This window comes from Microcaecilia unicolor, chromosome 3 (genome assembly GCF_901765095.1).
Source record: "Microcaecilia unicolor chromosome 3, aMicUni1.1, whole genome shotgun sequence".
In the NCBI taxonomy this organism is placed as follows: Eukaryota; Metazoa; Chordata; class Amphibia; order Gymnophiona; family Siphonopidae; genus Microcaecilia; species Microcaecilia unicolor.
In genome coordinates, this window is record NC_044033.1 from 85219842 (window position 1) to 85240469 (window position 20628).

Genomic DNA, 20628 nt, shown 5'->3' on the forward strand with positions numbered 1-20628 from the left:
GTGGTGGTGGGGGAGAATGCTTGGTGCCCACCCACTTCTTGCCTAGGCCCACCCAAAATTTGTTGTATGGCTATGCCCCTGCTGTGCTTATCAGTTAGAACGGGGCAATGCTGACGCATTGATTAGTGCAGAAACTCCCACTCTTCGCCCCCAGACATGCCACCTTGGCCCAAAAGTTTAAAATATTTTTAAGCACTTGGGGTAGCACATGCACATTTGAAACTTACTGTGGGATGCCTCAGTGCATACCCTGTGTTAAGCCCTTTTAAATTGCAGTAAGCACATGTTAGTGCTTCACGCAGCTTAGGAAAAGGACCTCTAAGTTTGTAGCCAAGGCAAGGGAGGGTTAATGTGCTCTTCACTGTATTTATTTTTAAGTATTAAAACATATATTTATTTTTACTTTTATTTAACTACTTTGACCTAGTACTTTGAACATCAGTGCTGAATTTCTGGATCTCTCTCAGGAATACACATTGTGATGCGCAAACGAGCATTGCCAGTTGCTGTAGTAAAGAAAAATTAGGCACACTGAAATAATACCTATCTTAGGGGGTCTTTTACAAAGGTGCAGTAGCGTTTTTAGTGCGCGCTAAATGCTAGCGATGCCCACAGAACCCATTACCCCTTTAAAAAGGTGAAATTAAGATTTCCTTCTTGGTGAACTACATGTCCCAGAATGCACTGGGCACTTTAGCTCAAAGCAGAGGAGCTGAGGCAGTTTAGGTAGGGGCTGAGTATTCAGCATACTAGAAAAAGCAGTTAAAGGCAATTACTGTGCTGACAGGTAGGAAAGCTTGAGAGTTCTAACAAGCTCGTGCATGTTCAGTTTCATTAAAATGAGCATGCACAGCGCTGAAAGCAGGACAGGGCGCCAGGCAATCTAAGAGCAGCGCGGGACAAACACTTTAGCCAAGGTACCTTCCAGTGGCAGAGGGAGGAGCGGGAGTGGCGGCAGTGACAGGAGGGAAGCGGCAGCGGCAGAAGTGGTACCTTCCAGAGGCCGCAGGGAGGCAGAAGTGGCAGCGGAAGGGGGGAGTGGCAGGGAGGCAGAAGCGGTGGCAGGGAGGACAGAGGTGGTGGCGGGAGGGCGGCAGCAGGGAGGTGGGCCAAAATGTGCCCCCCCCCCCCACACCTTGGGCTCTGGCTCCCCCTCCTGTCGAAGTCTGGCTACGCCCCTGCTAACAAGGCTACCAGGAAGAGAGCACAGGTGCACCCAGTTTTAAACCAGAGACGCTTGGAAGGGAGAGGGGAAGGTTCTTCAGGGGAAGCTCCCACCACGCATCCTCGGGACACCCAGATGCTCTTATGATTGGGATTCCAGCATGCATCCTCGAGATGCTCAGATGCTGTTATGAATAGGATTCTACTGCGCATCCTCAGGGTGCCCAGTTGTAAAATTGCCCCCTACTACAGCAATTATCACAACAAAAGTACAGGCACCAGTGCTTTGGATTGGGTGCAAAGCCCCCAGCTAAAAAACCTATGCCTGGTCTTTGTCCTAATGCTGACAATTTGAAAATACTCCCCCCTCCTTACATATTCATGATGAATATCCTGCAAACCAGGTGTGTTTGTGACCCTTGAGGATCTCATCAGCTGTTGTTAGTTTTGCCATCTCTGGATGGACCTGGTCCTGGCGAATATAAGCTCAAACAGATGTTTATGGAAAGAGCAGCTCACATGCAAACTTTTCAAGTAGGCTCAATATTCCAGCCTGCTACATAGACAAATCAATATTGGAGACTGCTGGTAATACTAGGAATTCCATTTCCATGTTTCATTTCACTTCTTATGTATGTTAATGTGTGAGGATATTAGTTTATTACTTTTAGGGCTAGATTCAGTAAATGGTGCCTAAAGTTAGGCACCAGGATGATTGTGCACTAGGCACAAATTCTATAAAGGCAGTTCCATGCTGAACTGTTGTTAGAGTAAGTACTAGTTTAAATCATTTTCATGCCTAACTTTAGGAGCAAGAATTTACACCTGCAAAGGTTGGTATGAATGCTTACACCTAGCTACTGTCAGGAGCAGAAATAGAAGTATTCTATAGCTCCACACCTAAACCATGGGAATGCCCATGACCACTGTTTCCTCTAAGCTGAGCAGGAGTCCTCCACCTATGTTCCTGCCAGTACGGGGTGCTATTTCACTGTCACATTTTCAATAATGAGTGACAGGCAAGCTTTGCAGGATTCCAGGGAACCTGTGTGTCCTTAGTCACTGAAAATACAATAGTGAAACACCAACCCCCACTGGCAGCAGTGCAGTTTCCCCGTGCAGCTTAGAGGGGACAGTGCACATGGCTTGCCCATACCCCTCCCTTGGCCTCTCCCCCTTTGCAGTTTCACGTAAGTGAAGTTAGGCGCTCAGTTTACAGAATAAGTAGTGCTAATTAGTGCTTGTTAACACCAATTATTGGTACTAAGTTAGTGCCAACTAGCTAATTATGTTATGCACATAACTGACCCTGTTTTATAGGGTGGAGTGGCCTGATGGTTAGTGCAGCGGTTGTGGATCCAAGGACCTGGGTTCAATTCCCACTGCTGCCTGATGGCCTGCAGTGGGTTGAGGCCCTGGGGAACCAGTTTCAATTCCCTCTGCAGCTTCATGTGACCCTGGGTAAATCACTTAACCCTCCAATGTCCCAGGTACAACAGTAATACAATGCACTACTTAAACTGTGATCCCAGTATATAAAGTGCTTAAGTGAATGAAATGAACTAGGTGAACGTTTGCACACCCAGCTTTAGGCACCATTGGGTTTTATGTTTTAAAAATAGGACAATATTCAAAGAGACTTATGTTTAACAGCAGCAGCAAAGAGGATAATTTTATAAGAAGTCACTGAGATTCAGGCAACAAGAATGCTGGCATCACTTTACTTTTTGTGTTGCTGGAGCTTGAATTACATACAAGCTCAGAGACAGCAGAGTCTCATTTTCATTTTTCTAACTGCATAAGGGGAGTTGGATGTATCCAGGCACCCATAACTGAATGGTTGGGCTTTCAGCTGATCTCAAATAAATACCAGAAGGTACAAGCGTGCTGATCCCAAGTAGATACCAGAAAGTACAAGTTGCACATGGCTTTGCTCATAACCACCATCCCATCCACTTACTTTCTGTTTAATGGTAGCCATAATTTCCCGCAGGTCATGAGAGGGGACCAAGCGCTCCATATACACGTCAAACTTTGGGTGGGACATCAGTACCAAAAGCATCTTCCGGCCAAAGAACCTGGTGAAGAACAACACAGTTGTTAGTGGTTGTGCAGAAAGGGAAGCTGGGGGACCAAATCTGTTACATCAGCCTCAAGCCAGAAAACTTGTTTTAGAGTACTCTTAATCTGGTGAAAGAATTAATCATTAGATGGTTTCCAAATTTTCACTGTTTGGTTGAATATAAGGGGCCCTTTTACTAAGCAACATAGAGGGGCATAATTGAACGAAAACGTCTATCTCCATGGGCGTTTATCTCCGAGAACGGGTCCGTGAAGGGGCGGACCGAACCGTATTTTCGAAAAAAATAGACGTCCATGTTTTATTCGACAATTTGTGAGCTGGGCGTTTTTGTTTTTCAGTGATAATGGAAAATGAAAGCGCCCAGCTCAAAAACGAATAAATCCAAAGCATTTGTTCGTGGGAGGGGCCAGGAGTCGTAGTGCACTGGTCCCCCTCACATGCCAGGACACCAACCGGGCACCCTAGGGGGCACTTTTACAAAAACAAAAAAAAAGGTAAAAGAGCTCCCAGGTGCATAGCACCCTTCCCTTGTGTATTGAGCCCCCCAAATCCCCCTCAAAACCCACTGCCCACAAGTCTACACCATTATTATAGCCCTAAGGGGTGAAGGGGGCACCTACATGTGGGTACAGTAGGTTTGGGGGGTTGGACGACTAATAAGCATTAAGCAGCACAATTGTAACAGGTAGGGGGGGATGGGCCTGGGTCCACCTGCCTGAAGTCCACTGCACCCCCTAACAACTGCTCCAGGGACCTGCATACTGCTGCCAGGGAGGTGGGTATGACATTTGAGGGTGAAAATAAAAAGTTGTGAAACATCATTTTTTGTGGTGGGAAGGGGTTAGTGATCACTGGGGAAGTCAGGGGAGGCAGGAAGGTCTCAGACCCAAAATGGACGCACGCCAATTTTTATTTTGCAGAACATCCTTTTTCGGCAAAAATTTTAAAAAGGCATTTTTTACAGGCACGCTGAAAAATGGATCTGCATGCACCCAAAACCCGCGCCTACACTACCACAGCCGATTTTTCAGCGCACCTTAGAAAAAGGACCCTTAAACCATTGTAAAAAGCCTTCTGTTGCTCTATAATGACCTTTTTAGATAGATAAGATATTAATGAGCAATTCTACCAATACACATCTCCATTTAGATGCACCAAGGGTGCGTGAGAGGAGCCTACTTTCCATTAACTAGCATAACCCAGTATCAGCCTACCTAACATTTACACGCCTGCAGTTACACCAGCCACAGAACTAGCATAAGTACTGGAGCTGAAATGCAGCAGAAATTTCTGGAACTTACCCATATGAGTGGGAGACAGACATGCCTATGTCCCACCCATCCTCCACCCTTGTGGACGTCCCCCTTCTCTTGTAAATATGTGCATGTAAGTTAAGCGGGAATGTGCAAAATAGCACCTAGGCACCCTAGCAACACTGAAATGGGTATGTCCATACATGCATGCGTAAGTGCTCGTATTCTAAACATAAACATTACAATGTAACGTGTGCATATATGTGGGCACCTGAGTTATAGAATTGCCCTTTAAATAAATACTATAAAATGCATAGATAATGTAGAAATGAAACATGGCATCCCAGGATGCAGCACGGGATAAGAAAGAAGCAAATCGCCAAAACATCTTTCATAAAAAATGAATTTATTCACCACTAGAGTTTAATACAGTCATAAGCCTAACACAGCCATGTTTCACCCTCCTAAAGGGCTGCGTCAGGGGCTTTATATATCACCCAGTGGTGCAGTGCAAACAATTCCACCTGCTGGACTAAAATAGTTCCTCTCTAGTTCCTCTCTTGAGAAACAGCAACAGCAATCTGTGATGAATATGCAAAAAAAATGCTGTTGCTAGCCCGGCAGTACTTCCTGTATAGCGAGCGGAAGGAGCCCTTGCTTCTTATCCTGTGCTGTATTTTGTGAGTCACATGCCTACCTGTTTTTTTTTATCCCAGGATGCAGGACAACACATACTCTGTAAAAAAAAATGTGTGTATGTGTGTATATATATATATATATATATATATATATATATATATATATATATATATATATATTCTGTAATAAAATTCCCCCAGGAAGGGGGGGGGGGGTTGCAGCAGGTTTCTATTTTCTTTGGAGGGGGAGAAGGGGGACCGGGGGAGGGGGGGAAGGGAGGTCCCACCAGATCTCAGTTTAATCGGGCACCAAAAGTTTTGTGCATTTATTAGCGTGTCTTATCTATCTACAGTTTAGAATGAAGTCTCGTGGTACTACAGTCCTAGCATGAGAGGCTGACTGAGTTGGAAGCCCAAAAAAAGTCAGAAGGAAACTGCTAGGCCACAAAGCAAGTCTTTATTCAGTGATTTGGCAGGATAAAAGGGTGGAATCCCTGAAATCCACAGTATTACCTTGTGTCCTGGTGCCCATCCTGAGTAAGCTTCACTGTTGTCCGCAGCATCATCTCTGTATTGTCTTTGGTCCCTGCGAGAAGTTTTTCTGCCCCGAGCTGCTCCACCACATAGAGCAAGTGTTCTGCGGTACACCTCCGGACAGTACTGTTACGATGGCTGCAAAACCAACAAAGAAAATGCAAATTGCAAACATCCACTGATTTAGCCAAAATAAGGGCTGTTTTACATATTTACCCTTCTAAAGGTTTTTTTCTTTGATTGTTTGGCATGACTGTATAAGAGAAACACTGTTCTCCTCCATATCAACTCCTCTAAGAAAGAAACTGGTCATATTTCTGTTATTTTTCAACCTTTTTTTCTTTTCTGGGAAGAAATGCTTTCAAGTTTTTGTAGGCTTCTCCAAGTTTCCCACTTTGGTAGGTCATCTCTTGCACTCCCACCAAAGTGGAAAATTCTCCAGCTGAGCCACTGCCACCACCAAACCTGTTGCTGCCGCTTCTCCCGACGAGCAGCAGCGGTGGCAAAACAATAAAACACTGGTGCGGGGCCGCAGTCTTCAAGCATGCACTGTTGGTCCTGCCGGCCCCTGCTCCGGAAAAGGAAGTTGACATTAGAGGGATCAGGAAACTGGCAGCGCCAATAATTCATGTCTGAAGACTGCGGCCCCATGCCTGCATTTATTGTTTTGCTGCCACTGCTGCTCATCGGGAGAAGCAGTAACGGCCCACGGGAAACAGAAGACACCATATGGAGGGAGGGAGAAGTAAGAGGTGATGAATAACAGGGGGATGAGAAAAGATGAATAGAAGAGGAGAAATGCTGAATGGAAGATGGGGAGAGAAAGAGGAGATATGCTAGATGGAAAAGACAGAAACTGCTGATGGAGAAAGAAAGAGAGACACTATGGATGGAGAGAAGAGTGGAGATGCTAAATGGAAGGATGGGGAGAGAGAAGGCGCTGGATGGAAGGATGGGGAGAGAGAGAGCACACTGAATGGAAATGGGGAGAGAGAAGGTAGATGCTGGGTAGAAGAATGGGGAGAGAAAGGGTGAAGGAAAGATGAAAGGCTTAAGTAAATTAAGTAAAACGAGGAAAATTAAAGACTGGATAGTAAGAATGAATTACATCTGGATAGATAGGTAGAAAAATAAATTAAATAAAACTGAAAGAAAAAAAGAGAAAAGAAAAATGACAAATGGACAGGAAACCCTGGCAAAAAAGTTAAGAGAAGATGAAGGAAAGCGGAAACCAGCGACTGACCAACACATTTAGAAAAAGAAAAATCTCCAGACATCAAATGTAGGAAAAAAATATTTTTGATTCAGAATAAAGTAATATGTTTAATAAAGGTTGATAAATACAAATAAAACATAAAATGAAAAATCAGGTGATATCTTTATATTGGGCTAATTTTAATACATTTTTGGCTAGCTTTCAGAGACCAAAACTTCCTTCCTCAGGTCAGGAGAAGATATCATAACAGCAGTATACTGTCTTGACCTGACCTGAAGCAGGAGGTTTAGGCCTCTGAAAGCTAATCAAAAAATATATTAGGCTAGTCCAATAAAAGGTATCATCTTATATTCCATTTCTCAGTACCTGAACTAAGCATGCGCGGGAGTGTTGGCATTGCCAACTTCTGCACTACACAAACAGCACGGGAAGGGGCAGAACCATAAGATAGAGTGGGAAGGGCTGGAACATGTGCTAAAATCTCCCTCTTAAAACTTGGGCCCCCTTGATAGCTCTATAACCACGTGAGTGTCACATGTATGATTATCACCCAGTTGGCAAGAGGTTATATGTGTGTGCTTGATGCAAAGAGCTCCTAGCTCTCGAAGAATGAGTCTGTTCTCTTGAGGCCAGAGTAGCAGAGGAACTGAGGCAGGCAGAAAGGTACAAAAAGGAGGCCTAGGGGACGTTGTAGAGAGTCCCACCTCCATTCTGGAAGCCCCTGTGCTGCCTTGGAGGAGGGAGGTCTCCTAAAAGGAGAGCATCACCCTAGTGAAGTAGGAAGTAATCCTGTAGCCAGGACTTGCCCACCAGGGATGCAATATTCTCTCACACTGAGGATGTGTCTCTGGGAGCTTCTGCCCAGGAGGGAAGGGTTAGGACAGCTGTACTAGTTGGTGATTCATTCATTAGGCATGTAGATAGCTGGGTGGCTGGTAGGCATGAGGATCGCATGATAACTTGCCTGCCTGGTGCAAAAGTGGTGGACCTCATGTGCCACCTAGATAGGATTTTAGATAGTGCTGGGGAGGAGCCAGCTGTCTTGGTACATGTAGGTACCAATGACATAGGAAAATGTGGGAGGGTAGTTTTGAGGTTTTGGAAGCCAAATTTAGGCTCTTAGTAGAAAGATAAAATCCAGATCCTCCAAGGTAGCATAATGCTTCCCATTCCACGCACATGACCCAAGAGGCAGGCAGAACTCTGAAGTCTCAATGAATGGTTGAGACGATGGTGCAGGGATGAGGGATTTAGATTTGTTAGGAACTGGCCAACATTCTAGGAAAGGGGAAGCCTATTCTGAAAGGATGGACTCCACCTTAACCGGGATGGAATCAGGCTGCTGGCACTAACTTTTAAAAAGGAGATAGAGCAGCTTTTAAACTGAATTGGGGGGGGGGAGGGGAAGTCAATAGTCACCCAAGAGCACATAGTTCGGGGCTGAGTATCCTTCAAGGATACTATTGAAACAGGATCTTTAGGGAATCCCAATAGAGAGGTTTCAATAATAGTGAGAGAAAGCCAGGAATGTTTAATGGGAAAACATGTAAAGGCTGCAAATTTCAATATGTTTTGCCAAGAATCATTTGGGGAGAAGAAATAAATGTAAATATCTTATAGTTAAATAATGAAGCCTCAACTGTCCAAGGGAAGTCATAGACTTTTCAACAAACCCTTAAACAGATTATTTATCACTGGCTTCTCCTAAACCAGAAAAACAACAGGATGATGCAGAGTATCAAAACAAGGGATCTGTGTGCTCCCAAAACCCGCGCCTACACTACCTCAGGCACTTTCTTCAGTGCACCTTAGTAAAAGGACCCCTTAGGGTCCTGTTTTACTAAGCCGCGCTGTAGGTGCGCTAACTCTTTAGCTCACGCTAAAAATTAGCACACGCTAATGCTAGAGACACCCATGGGTGTTTTTAGCACACGCGCTAAAACGTTAGCACACCTACAGCGCAGCTTAGTAAACAGAGCCCTTAATTTTCCGGAAAGCTATTACTCTATTTCCTGTTTTTCTAAAATGTGGTTGCTGTAGGTTGAATAGTTTTGGAAATAATGTGCTTGCAGATTTACAGTGACAAAGGAAAACATAAGCAATGTTTTCTAAAAAAAAAAAATGATCAAAAAGAAGGTACACCAAAGTGACTATGGTACATATCGTATCTGTTTCTCTCTCTCTGGGGAGTCTCTGCTGCAAGCTGAGCTGGCAGTGGGTCAACAAGCAAAGAGGGAATGTGAACCAGGATTCCCAAAGACCGGACCACAGCAGTAGTAAAAACGAAGCAAAGTTTATTAAACAATAAAATGACTCGACACAACGTTGTGTTTCAGCCAAAAGGCCTACATCAGGAGCCTATGGCTTGAAAACTATAGAGAAATTAAATTTAAAACATAAAAACACAATGAAAACAGAAAACATGAACATATGGAAGTAAACAAATATATAAAATAAATGAGAGAAATATAATATATAAAATATACATGTGTATATTATACTCCATCTGTTTCTGGTATAAATGCAACATATATTTATAGGTTTTCCATGAAGGACCTGATGGAACATTGATATATCATAACAGAATTGATTAATCAAACATAAATGTGACACAAATGTATTGATTAAGCATGAGTACACCTTGACCCATATTTAACAAACTTATAAACAGCAAAAAAATATAACAAATGTAATAAACATCTATAGAGGAAAAAATGCTCACATGGATAAACATGAAGTAAGGCCTTGGTGATTTACCAGTAGGAAATTGAACACCCACCTGTATGTGTTTGACCCAAAAGGAGTGAAATCCACACAGACTTGTGAAAGTATAAAGAAAATGTGTGTGTGTGTACCAAAATGAGAAACTCTGAAAGGACTAGCCTGTATGCTTGATATGAGAAAGAAAGCCAAGAAAATGGTGACGATTGGTTATAATGGTCTGGAAAAAAATATATAATAATTATGATGGTTTGAAAGAATGAATAGTAGAAAAAATAAAAATAAATAAGATGAATAAATAAAAAGTAAAAAAATTATTAATAAACAATAAAAATAAAAAATAAGAAGTAAAAATTAACAATAAAATCTAAGGAGATACAAATGCTGAAAAAGGCTACTGGTGAGGGAAACAAAACAACCGGATGAATAATTGAATAATAATAATGGTGGGAAAATGTGAACGGTATAGGGGAAAAAATTTGCTGCACACACGTGAGTGAAGCAAGAATGTGATACAAGAAAATGATGAACATGTGCACCTTTGTTAAGTGCCTATATAGACACTAGTAGTGAGCAGAAAACCGTGCCATAGCAGTATGGCAGTACACTTCATTAAGAGATAAACAACCAATTTGTGATAGCTGAAGTATAAAAATGAAAAGAGTGAATAAAAGCTACCAAATTGTGCGGGACACAGTAGGCCGAACAAACTGGACGTCTAAATGAAAACATTGGACAGTAGGAAACAGTGGACTAGTAAAAAAGAGAGTATATGCTGCACCATCATACACAACAAAACTGTGGACGAAAATGTGATCAAACCACAAAAGAACATATGTGCCAGTTATAAGCAACAATGTAGGCACTAGTAATAGTGTAGACCAAAGAAAGGTGCTGTAGCAGTGCAGTGGTGCACTGTGAAAAAAGAGGGAAAATAATATATGACACGATCGTTGTAGAAGCCAAGATATAACAATACATGTAAAAATGACTCAGAGCAAACTGTGTCACACGTGAATCTTACCTTTAAGTATGCCTGAATCGTAGGCAAGGCAATGTAGTGAACAGCGTTGAAAACAGCTGTCAGACAATGACCCACTTTTGAAAGAAAAAGTGCGCAAAAAGCAAGGGATGTGACATCACGATGACGTGACACGAGGGTACTGAAAATGTAGATAATTTTGTACAAAACTAAAATCATCGGAGGGGACATGATGGAACCAATGAACATCTAAAGCAGTAACCCCCCCCCCCCCCCCCCAAAATTTTTAAAATAAAGTGAAGCCGTGACGTAGCTGAAATGAGCTATGAAAGGGTGAATGGTTGTTGATATGGTTGAGAGATGAAAAGCACTGCATACATTGAAGTTAAAACGGAGCATGGGGAATATGAAAAAGCAATGTGAATAGAGTGTGTGAGTGAGTGATGTGTAGAGGCAAGTAAACAACCAGCATAGAGGTGTTTAATATGGAACAAATAAAAACATTTTGAACTAGATAATTTAATGTAATTACTTGAAATATTGGCATAATGGGTGAAAGTTGAAATGATAAGAAATATAACTGTCAGTATGAGGAACTATGAAACAATATGTTGTATAGGCTAGAAAAAACTGACTTACCAATTTAATAATCTGCGTAAAGAGTACCTATTACATGATTGGGAAATCAGATGTATCTAGGTTATATGTGAAATGACATATGTTTAGTCAGGACTGTGGCAGAACAAAATGTATTTATTATTAAAGTGTAACGGATGACCAGTTTAAAATAATAAATGGTATACTATTGTGCTGTAAATAGTAACTAAAATTATGTATCAAGGATGAACATGAAAAACCATATACAATAACAGTGATGTTACCAATGGAGAATATAAGATAACAATCAGGCTTATTTTCGAAAGTGATCGCCGGCGATCTATTTCACCGACGACGTTCAATTATGCCCCTCAATGTTACCAAACATTGTGTGACAGTGCCATATACATAAAGTCACACACCTCATGTAGCAAATAATCAATAATCAGTAGCGTGAAATATATAAAATACTTTTACAACCTTGAAGAATGAACATTGAGCATTCAAAAAAGATAGGATAAACACAGTACAAAAAAATAGGACATTTACAGTCAATATAATTGCAAATAACAACCCTAAACATCCATTATAAATAATTGTGTGATGATGTGAGCGACCACATTAAGACATATTTTAAATATATACAAGATATGGTTTGAAATGAAAATTGTATATTAAAAAAAGGTGAAGAATTGCCATTTGTATAGGTATAAGAGCCATATGTTGAATTAAAATATTTATAAGCCTGTAAAACAATGTACATAGACAACAATAGTTAAGAAATGATAAATGAATTAAAATATCATGAAATTGAAACTCACATAAAACTGTACTGAATTACACAGTAAAAATATCAAAGAATAATAATGATAAAACTATAAAATATTATATAGGTTCCTTATGTGTATGAAGACACAATATGCTGAGGGCTATAAACATAACCTAGACAAAATGTGCATGTATATGGAATGTGCTCAAGGTACCTTTCGTGCAGAATCAAAACTGTTGAAAGAGTCTGTATGGGTGCAGATAAGATGAGGACAGATGTAAAACAAATCCTAAAGGAATGGGCGGAAATCAGTTTCATTGTTGAGACCATGGGGACTGAGTGTGTTCACCTCAAAGATCAGTTTCTGTTCTTGTAGTAGGAGTTTGTCAAAATTACCTCCCCTCCACAATGAAACGTAAGTCTGCTGCAGTGTGGTTAGCTAACAAAACATAGTAACATAGTAGATGACGGCAGAAAAAGACCTGCACGGTCCATCCAGTCTGCCCAACAAGATAAACTCATATGTGCTAGTTTTTTGTGTATACCTTACTTTGATTTGTACCTGTCTTTTTCAGGGCACAGACCGTATAAGTCCACCCAGTACTATCCCCGCCTCCCAACCACCAGCCCCGCCTCCCACCACCGGCTCTGGCACAGACCGTATAAGTCTGCCCAGCACTAGCCCCGCCTCCCAACCGTCTCTGCCACCCATTCAAGGCTAAGCTCCTGAGGATCCCTTCCTTCTGAACAGGATTCCTTTATGTTTATCCCACGCATGTTTGAATTCCGTTACCGTTTTCCTCTCCACCACCTCCCGCGGGAGGGCATTCCAAGCATCCACCACCCTCTCCGTGAAAAAATACTTCCTGACATTTTTCTTAAGTCTGCCCCCCTTCAATCTCATTTCATGCCCTCTCGTTCTACTGCCTTCCCATCTCCGGAAAAGGTTCGTTTGCGGATTAATACCTTTCAAATATTTGAACATCTGTATCATGTCACCCCTGTTTCTCCTTTCCTCCAGGGTATACATGTCCAGGTCAGCAAGTCTCTCCTCATATGTCTTGTAAGGTAAATCCCATACCATCCTTGTAGCTTTTCTTTGCACCGCTTCAATTCTTTTTACATCCTTAGCAAGATATGGCCTCCAAAACTGAACACAATACTCCAGGTGGGGCCTCACCAACGACTTGTACAGGGGCATCAACACCTCTTTTCTTCTGCTGGTCACGCCTCTCCCTATACAGCCTAGCAACCTTCTAGCCACGGCCACCGCCTTGTCACACTGTTTCGTCGCCTTCAGATCCAGATTGCCAAACCTTAGACCATTCTTCTAGCTTTTTCAGATCCTTTTTCATGTTTTCCACTCCCTCCGGGGTGTCCACTGTGTTAAAAATCTTAGTATCATCCACAAATAGGCAAACTTTACCATCTAACCCTTCGGCAATGTCACTCACAAATATATTGAACAGAATCGGCCCCAGAACCGATCCCTGAGGCACTCCACTACTCACCTTTCCCTCCTCCAAGCGAACTCCATTCACCACCACCCTCTGGCGCCGGTCCGTCAACCAGTTCCTAATCCAGTTCACCACTTTGGGTCCCATCTTCATCCCATCCAGTTTATTTAAGAGCAACCTCTGGGGAACCGTGTCAAAAGCCTTACTGAAATCTAAGTAGATTACGTCTATAGCACATCCACGGTTCAATTCTCCGGTCACCCAATCAAAGAATTCAATGAGATTCGTTTGGCACGATTTTCCTTTGGTAAAACCATGTTGTCTCGGATCTTGCAGCTCATTTTCTTCCAGGAAATTCACTATCCTTTCCTTCAGCATCGCTTCCATTACTTTTCCAATAATAGAAGTGAGGCTTACCGGCCTGTAGTTTCCAGTTTCTTCCCTATCACCACTTTTGTGAAGAGAGACCACTTCCGCCGTTCTCCAATCCCTCGGAACCTCTCCCGTTTCTAAGGTTTTATTAAACAAATCTTTAAGAGGACCCGCCAGAATCTCTCTGAGCTCCCTCAATATCCTGGGGTGGATCCCATCCGGTCCCATGGCTTTGTCCACCTTTAGCTTTTCAAGTTGTTCATAGACACTCTCTTCTGTGAACGGTGCTATATCCACTCCATTCTCAAATGAACTTTTGCCAGACCATCGCGGTCCTTCTCCCGGATTTTCTTCAGTAAAAACAGAACAAAAGTATCTATTTAGCAAATTTGCCTTTTCTTCATCATTATCTACATAGCGGTTTGCAGTATCTTTTAGTCTCACAATTCCCTTTTTAGTCACTCTCCTTTCACTAATATACCTGAATAAATTTTTGTCACCCCTCCTTACATTTCTAGCCATTTGTTCTTCCGCTTGCGCTTTCGCCAGACATATCTCTCTCTTGGCTTCTTTCAGTTTCCTCCGATATTCCTCCCCGTGTTCCTCATCTTGAGTTTTTCTGTATTTCTGGAACGCCAACTCTTTAGCCTTTATTTTCTCAGCCACTTGCTTGGAGAACCATATCAGTTTCCTTTTTCTCTTGCTTTTATTTACTTTCCTTACATAAAGGTTTGTGGCCCTATTTATAGCTTCCTTCAGCCTGGACCACTGTCTTTCCACCTCTCGTACGTCCTCCCGGCCCGTCAGCTTCTTCCTTAGGTATTCCCCCATTTTGCTAAAGTCAGCACGCTTGAAATCCAGGACTTTGAGTTTTGAGTGGCCGCCCTCCTCTTCAGCCGTCATATCAAACCAAAGCATTTGATGGTCACTGCCGCCCAGGTGGGCTCCCACTCGGACATTTGACACTCTATCCCCATTTGTGAGCACCAGATCCAGCGTCGCTCCCTCCCTTGTGGGTTCCATGACCATTTGTCTGAGCAGAGCACTTTGGAAAGCATGCACAATCTCTCTACTTTTTTCCGATTCTGCAGACGGAACCTTCCAATCTACATCCGGCAAATTGAAATCTCCCAGCAACAGCACCTCTCTCTTCTTTCCCAACTTTTGAATATCTGCGATCAGGTCTTTATCTAATTCTTCCAATTGTGTCGGAGGTCTGTAGACAACACCCACGTGGACAGAGGTTCTATCATCTCTTTTTAAGGTGATCCATATCGCTTCTTCCTTTCCCCAGGTGCCTGTCATTTCAGTTGCCGTGATATCATTTCTCATATATAGAGCTACTCCTCCACCTTTACGCCCCTCTCTATCCTTCCTAAATAGATTATAGCCTGGTATGTTTGCATCCCATTCGTGGGAACCATTGAGCCACGTCTCTGTGATTGCAACAACGTCTAAGTCTGCCTCCAACATCAGGGCTTGAAGATCATGGACTTTATTGCTTAGACTGCGAGCATTTGTGGTCATTGCTTTCCATCTACATTTCCTGTTATGTGCTTCAACATTTGTGATTTGGGTGTGTCTTTTCTCTTTGGGTCCCTTCATATCCTTTTGTTTCAACTTCATATGTTTCTCTTCTGCCTCAGTTCTATTATCAGGATAATCACTGTGATCATCATTCTCTTTGGGTCCCTTCATATCCTTGTGTTTCAACTTCATTTCTTTCTCTTCTGCCTCAGTTCTATTTTCTGGACCATCACTGTGCTGTAATAGAGCAAACAAAATTCTGTAGGGGCAACACTTGTGAGGGCGGATGCTTGTGTGTCACATAACGAAGTCTGCCTGAGCCTACTGTGAACCATCTATTCTTAAGTGGTTTTATTCTTTGAGGTAGTGGTGAGAAGTTATGATTCTGTGCAGTCCTAGAAGCTGCTTTAAGAGCATCCAATTCCTGCTTTACTTTACTGAGCTCCTGTTTTAAACTAGATATCTGAAGGCAGATAGGACAAGACTTAATCTACAGATGATTGGCCTTAAAATTAAAGCACCACAATTGTTACAGAGAATAAAAGTCATCCTGTTTGGCTGAAATGGGTATGGACAGGTGTACTATGTTGGGGTGAATACTCTGTAAGATTGCCTGTGTATGGTTGAGGAGCAAATTTAATGAGTTTTGTCTTGTCTATAAATGAGTGGAAAACCCTGGGGTGGGTGGGATTCTATAAGTCCCTGTGAGTCAGCTAGCTGCTGTTACAATGCAAGCTCTCTAGGGTTTGAGCAGAATGAATGGTAGAGTCTGCTCAAGGAATTTTCAAGATTAAACTTTTCAAATTCCTTTGGAATATAGCTTTCTTTATAGCTGCATACCAATGTTGGACAAGAGGTGCAGATTCTACTTTCCTGTTGATGCAGCTCCTGTGCTCTATGATACGCGTTTTAATTGTTCTAATGGTTTTTCCCACGTACAAAAGAGGACATGGGCATTGATATAGATAACCGGGGCAGTGTTACAGTCAGATGTGTGCTTCAAAGAAAAGGTTTTGCTCATAATGGGATGGGTGAAAACAGTGGCCTCAAGGCACAGATTGCATACACTACAGTGTCCACACTTGCTATGTCCTAAATGTGGAGTGCCTAATGTGGTTTTAATTTCTGGTAGAGTGGAAGGAACCAGATGTTCTCTAAGATTTTTATTTCTAGAGTATGCAATAACCAATGATTTGTTTTTAAAACACTCGAGACCTTCTAGAATATGCCAATATCTTCAGATAGAACGTGAAATGTGTTTAGCCAAAAAAGAATACTTCAGTGTACAAACTATGTCAGGAGCCTAGTGTATCTGCTGGTGATGTGCCTCTGAGGATATCCTCTTGCTGCAAATCTATCGCCCATGAATTGCGCCTGCTGATTGAATTCTTCAAAGTCTGTACAAATCCGTCATAGACGAAGAAACTGGCACAATGGCAGGTTGCTTTTGAGTTTGGCTAAGGTGTTTGGCACTTCTCAGTGATGCTGTCCACTATAATTGTTGGTAACAAAGTTTATAATGCAGGAGATATGTTGTAAGCTAAACTTCTGCTAGAAAAGCAAAGAAATGCTGATAAAAGGTATTTGGAAATAATGTATGTTGAATTATAATGCTTTGTGTAATTATTATGTGTAAATAATACATTAAAACAGGGATCCCATAATAAATAAATATTTGGGTAAGGAGTGGCCTAGTTGTTAGAGAAATGGGCTCTGGAAACTAGGCTTTATGTTCTGCTTCCCCCACTGATACTGCCTATGACACTGGATAAGTCATTTTATCTCCTGTTACCTCAAATACAAATTTAGATCTTCTTTTACCAAACCGCGCTAGCGATTCCCGGTGCAGCAATGCCAACAAAGCCCATTCACTTTCAATGGGCTTTGTCTGCATTGCCATTTGGTAAAAGAGGCCCTTAGATTGTAGGATAGGTACTTCTAATTGAAAAAAAAGATGTTATTATAAATAACCTTGAACTACTACTAATACTACTACTTATCATTTCTATAGCGCTACAAGGCATATGCAGCGCTGTACACCATACACAAAAAGACAGTCCCTGCTCAAAGAGCTTACAATCTATAAGACAAGCAGACAGACAGAACAATTAAGGGTAAGGGAATAAAGAGGTAAGGATAAAAGGACAGGGCAAGTGAGCAGTGGTTAGGAGTCCAAAGCAGTGGTAAAGAGGTGGGCTTTTAGTTTGGACTTGAAAACGGCCAAAGAGGGGGCTAGACGCACAGGCTCAGGAAGTCTATTCCAGGCATGAGGTGCAGCAAGATAAAAGGAACGGAGTCTGGAATTACAACAAAATATGTGGAAAGGTAGTCTAGAAATACAAGATATTATTACTATTTGTGCATTTAAGTTCCAGACAGTAGAAAACTGAATAACTACATACTTGACACCGCCTACTGTCAGGGCAGTCAATGCTTTGGAAGGGCTGACATTCTCCACCATGATTCCCAGGGACCTGTCAGATTCTTCCCGAATGAATTCGTTTGAATCGCTTGTCTTGTGGAGGAGGACTCGGGCAACTTCTTCTACCTCTTGGTCCATATTTTTCTTCATGGCCAGAAAGAGTTCTCCAAGAGACTTAATAGCATGGCGGGACACCTTGGAGCGCAGATTGTTGACCTGACCAAGGGACAGGAAGTGTAAGTTGCATGGTTTGCATATGAACACAGGATAGAGCAGGCCCTCTAATGGTTAGGCATACAGAAGATAAATGAAGATTGCCATTAATTCCACTAAAACATCAATGTTTGCTATAATCCATTCCAAAGCTGCTTTCCATGTTTGAGAACCAAGTACTTATGAGGGTTTATTTTTAACATACTTTTCCTATTTGAAATTAAAATATTTTAATTTAAAAATGTTAAATTTTAGTATGTACAGTTCATTCAATGGCTCATTTTCGAAAGAGAAGGACGTCCATCTTTCGACATAAATCGGAAGATGGCGTCCTTCTCCCAGAGACGTCCAAATCAAAACCCGATTTTGGACATCTCCAACTGCAGTCCGTCGCAAGGACGTCCAAATTTCAAGGGGGCATGTCGGAGGCATAGCAAAGGCAGGACTTGGGCGTGCCTAACACTAGGACGTCTTTGACCCATAATCGAAAAAAGCAAGGACGTCCCTGACGAACACTTGGACGTTTTCACCCGGACGTGTTTTCATTACGAATAAGGCACAAAAAGGTCCCCGAAATGACCAGATGACCACCACAGAGAATCAGGGATGACCTCCCGTTACTCCCCCAGTGGTCACTAACCCCCTCCCACCCTCAAAAAACATCTTTAAAAATATGTTGTGCCAGCCTCTATGCCAGCCTCAGATGTCATACTCAGGTCCATGACAGCGCATGCAGGTTCCAGGAGCAGTTTTAGTAGGTACTGCAGTGCACTTCAGACAGGCGGACCCAGGCCCATACCTCCGCTACCTGTTACATTTGTGGAGGAAACAGCAAGCTCTCCAAAATCCACCACAAACCCACTGTACCCACATATAGGTGCCCCCCTTCACCCGAAAGGGCTATGGTAGTGGTGTACAGTTGTGGGTTCACTGCAGTGCTATCTAGGGTGACCGGCTGGTGTCCTGGCATGTCAGGGGGACCAGTGCCCTACAAATGCTGGCTCCTCCCACCTCCAAATGGCTTGCATTTGGACGCTTTGACATGGACATCTTTGGTTTTGAAAATTGCTGAACGTCAGAAACGTCCATGTCTAGGGTTGTCCAAATCTAGGGACGTCCAAAATTAAGGATTTGGACATCTCTGAGGGTATTTTTGAAATTAAAGATGGACGTCCATCTTTTTTCGAAAATACGGTTTTTCCTGCCCCTGAATTTGGACGTTTTACAAGGACGTCCAAATCGCAACTTGGACGTTTCTTTCGAAAATGCCCCTTTCAGTCACCTGTATATAGAGTCATTCAACAACACATGCATCCAGTTTTTCTTACATAGGCACGCAGCTATGGAATGCACTGCCAACTGCTATGAAAAAAAATACATGACCTAATCAACTTTCGGAAATCCTTGAAGACCCATCTCTTTAACAGAACATACCATAATGATCCATCATTTGAACTTTAGTAAAGCACCGTCTTATCTGTTATTCCATTAATGTTTTCCCTATACATGTTACTTTATACACTATTTTTCCCATGTTTCTTATGTAATTACTAATTGTATATGTTTATTCATTCATGGTGATACCATGATGGAGCAATGTAAGCCACATTGAGCCTGCAAATATGTGGGAAAATGCGGGATACAAATGCAATAAATAAATACATGCATGCAGATTTTTCAGTGCTATCTGAAGGTGCACAGTATCCATGCATAGCATAACATAATGAAAAATGTCCTACCTCCCTTGTGACTGCCAGAGACACGTCGTGAAGTCTAAAGAGGAGGACATCTGAGTGATAGACAGCCAGGCGACTCACACCATGGAGTCCTTTCTCTTTCTGTTCCCTTCAAAGCAACAGTCATAAATGTGAATTCAGGGGTGAAACTCCAATGGCACAATACAGCACTCATCTAAAACAGGTCCCCTATATCTCTCCATACCACTCCAAGACTAGTAGGTTTACAGAGAGATGTGAGGCTCGATTTTTTTATAGGTCATTTAGGTCAGAAAAAAGATATGCAGGTTAGGATGTTCATTGCTACATTTGGAACCTTTTGTAAAATGCTTATATGGTCTTGGGAAAACGTGTACTTGATGCAGGGTCAGACTAAGGCCAAGTGGACCATTATCCTTTTTGTGTCAGCGTCAGTGAACCTGGGAGAAGGAGGGAAGGGGAGGAATTCTGGACACCACGGGGGAGGGAGGGAAGGTGATGAATGCCAGAATATAAACCCTCGGTTCATATTTGAGTTAACACCCCCCCCCCCCCCATTTTTTAAAAGGTGCCCCTTGGCCCTTCTATTGCTTAACTGAAAAGACATTAAGATTCAATAAGTGCTAAGAATTATATCATTATTGTACAAAACATCATATATATTTATAGTGATTTAAAAAACACTGAAATTCATATTGGATAATGGGTGTGGCAGTGAAAGAGTTAAGGGCATGATAGCCTTCCCTTGATGCCCTAAGCCCAAGCTCATTTTGCTTAATGGTTAATTCAGGGCTGATTTGGTGGCACATAAAAGCAAGAGCAACCTTTTTTTTTTTTACAAAAAAATATCTTCTTGACAAAAATGGCATCACTCAGAACTTTGTGGGGGTAATTCTATAACAGGATACCTGATATGTGCGTATTCTAGAATGGAAAATGGGTGCCTATTTCCTTTATAAAAAATT

At 42.1% G+C, this 20628-nt stretch overlaps 1 protein-coding gene across 5 annotated transcripts in view; it reads right to left on the minus strand.

Moving 5' to 3' along the window:
* The window catches only part of TOGARAM2 (TOG array regulator of axonemal microtubules 2), a 161589-nt gene that overhangs the window by 17733 nt on the left and 123228 nt on the right, over positions 1–20628 (minus strand). For all 5 annotated transcript variants that reach the window (XM_030196134.1, XM_030196133.1, XM_030196129.1 and 2 more), the window contains 4 exons: positions 19688–19793; positions 17716–17951; positions 5652–5810; positions 3125–3242 (listed from right to left, as the gene is read on the minus strand). In XM_030196134.1, the coding sequence (XP_030051994.1) occupies positions 3125–3242; positions 5652–5810; positions 17716–17951; positions 19688–19793 (619 nt within the window). The remainder of the gene's footprint in view (positions 1–3124; positions 3243–5651; positions 5811–17715; positions 17952–19687; positions 19794–20628) is intronic.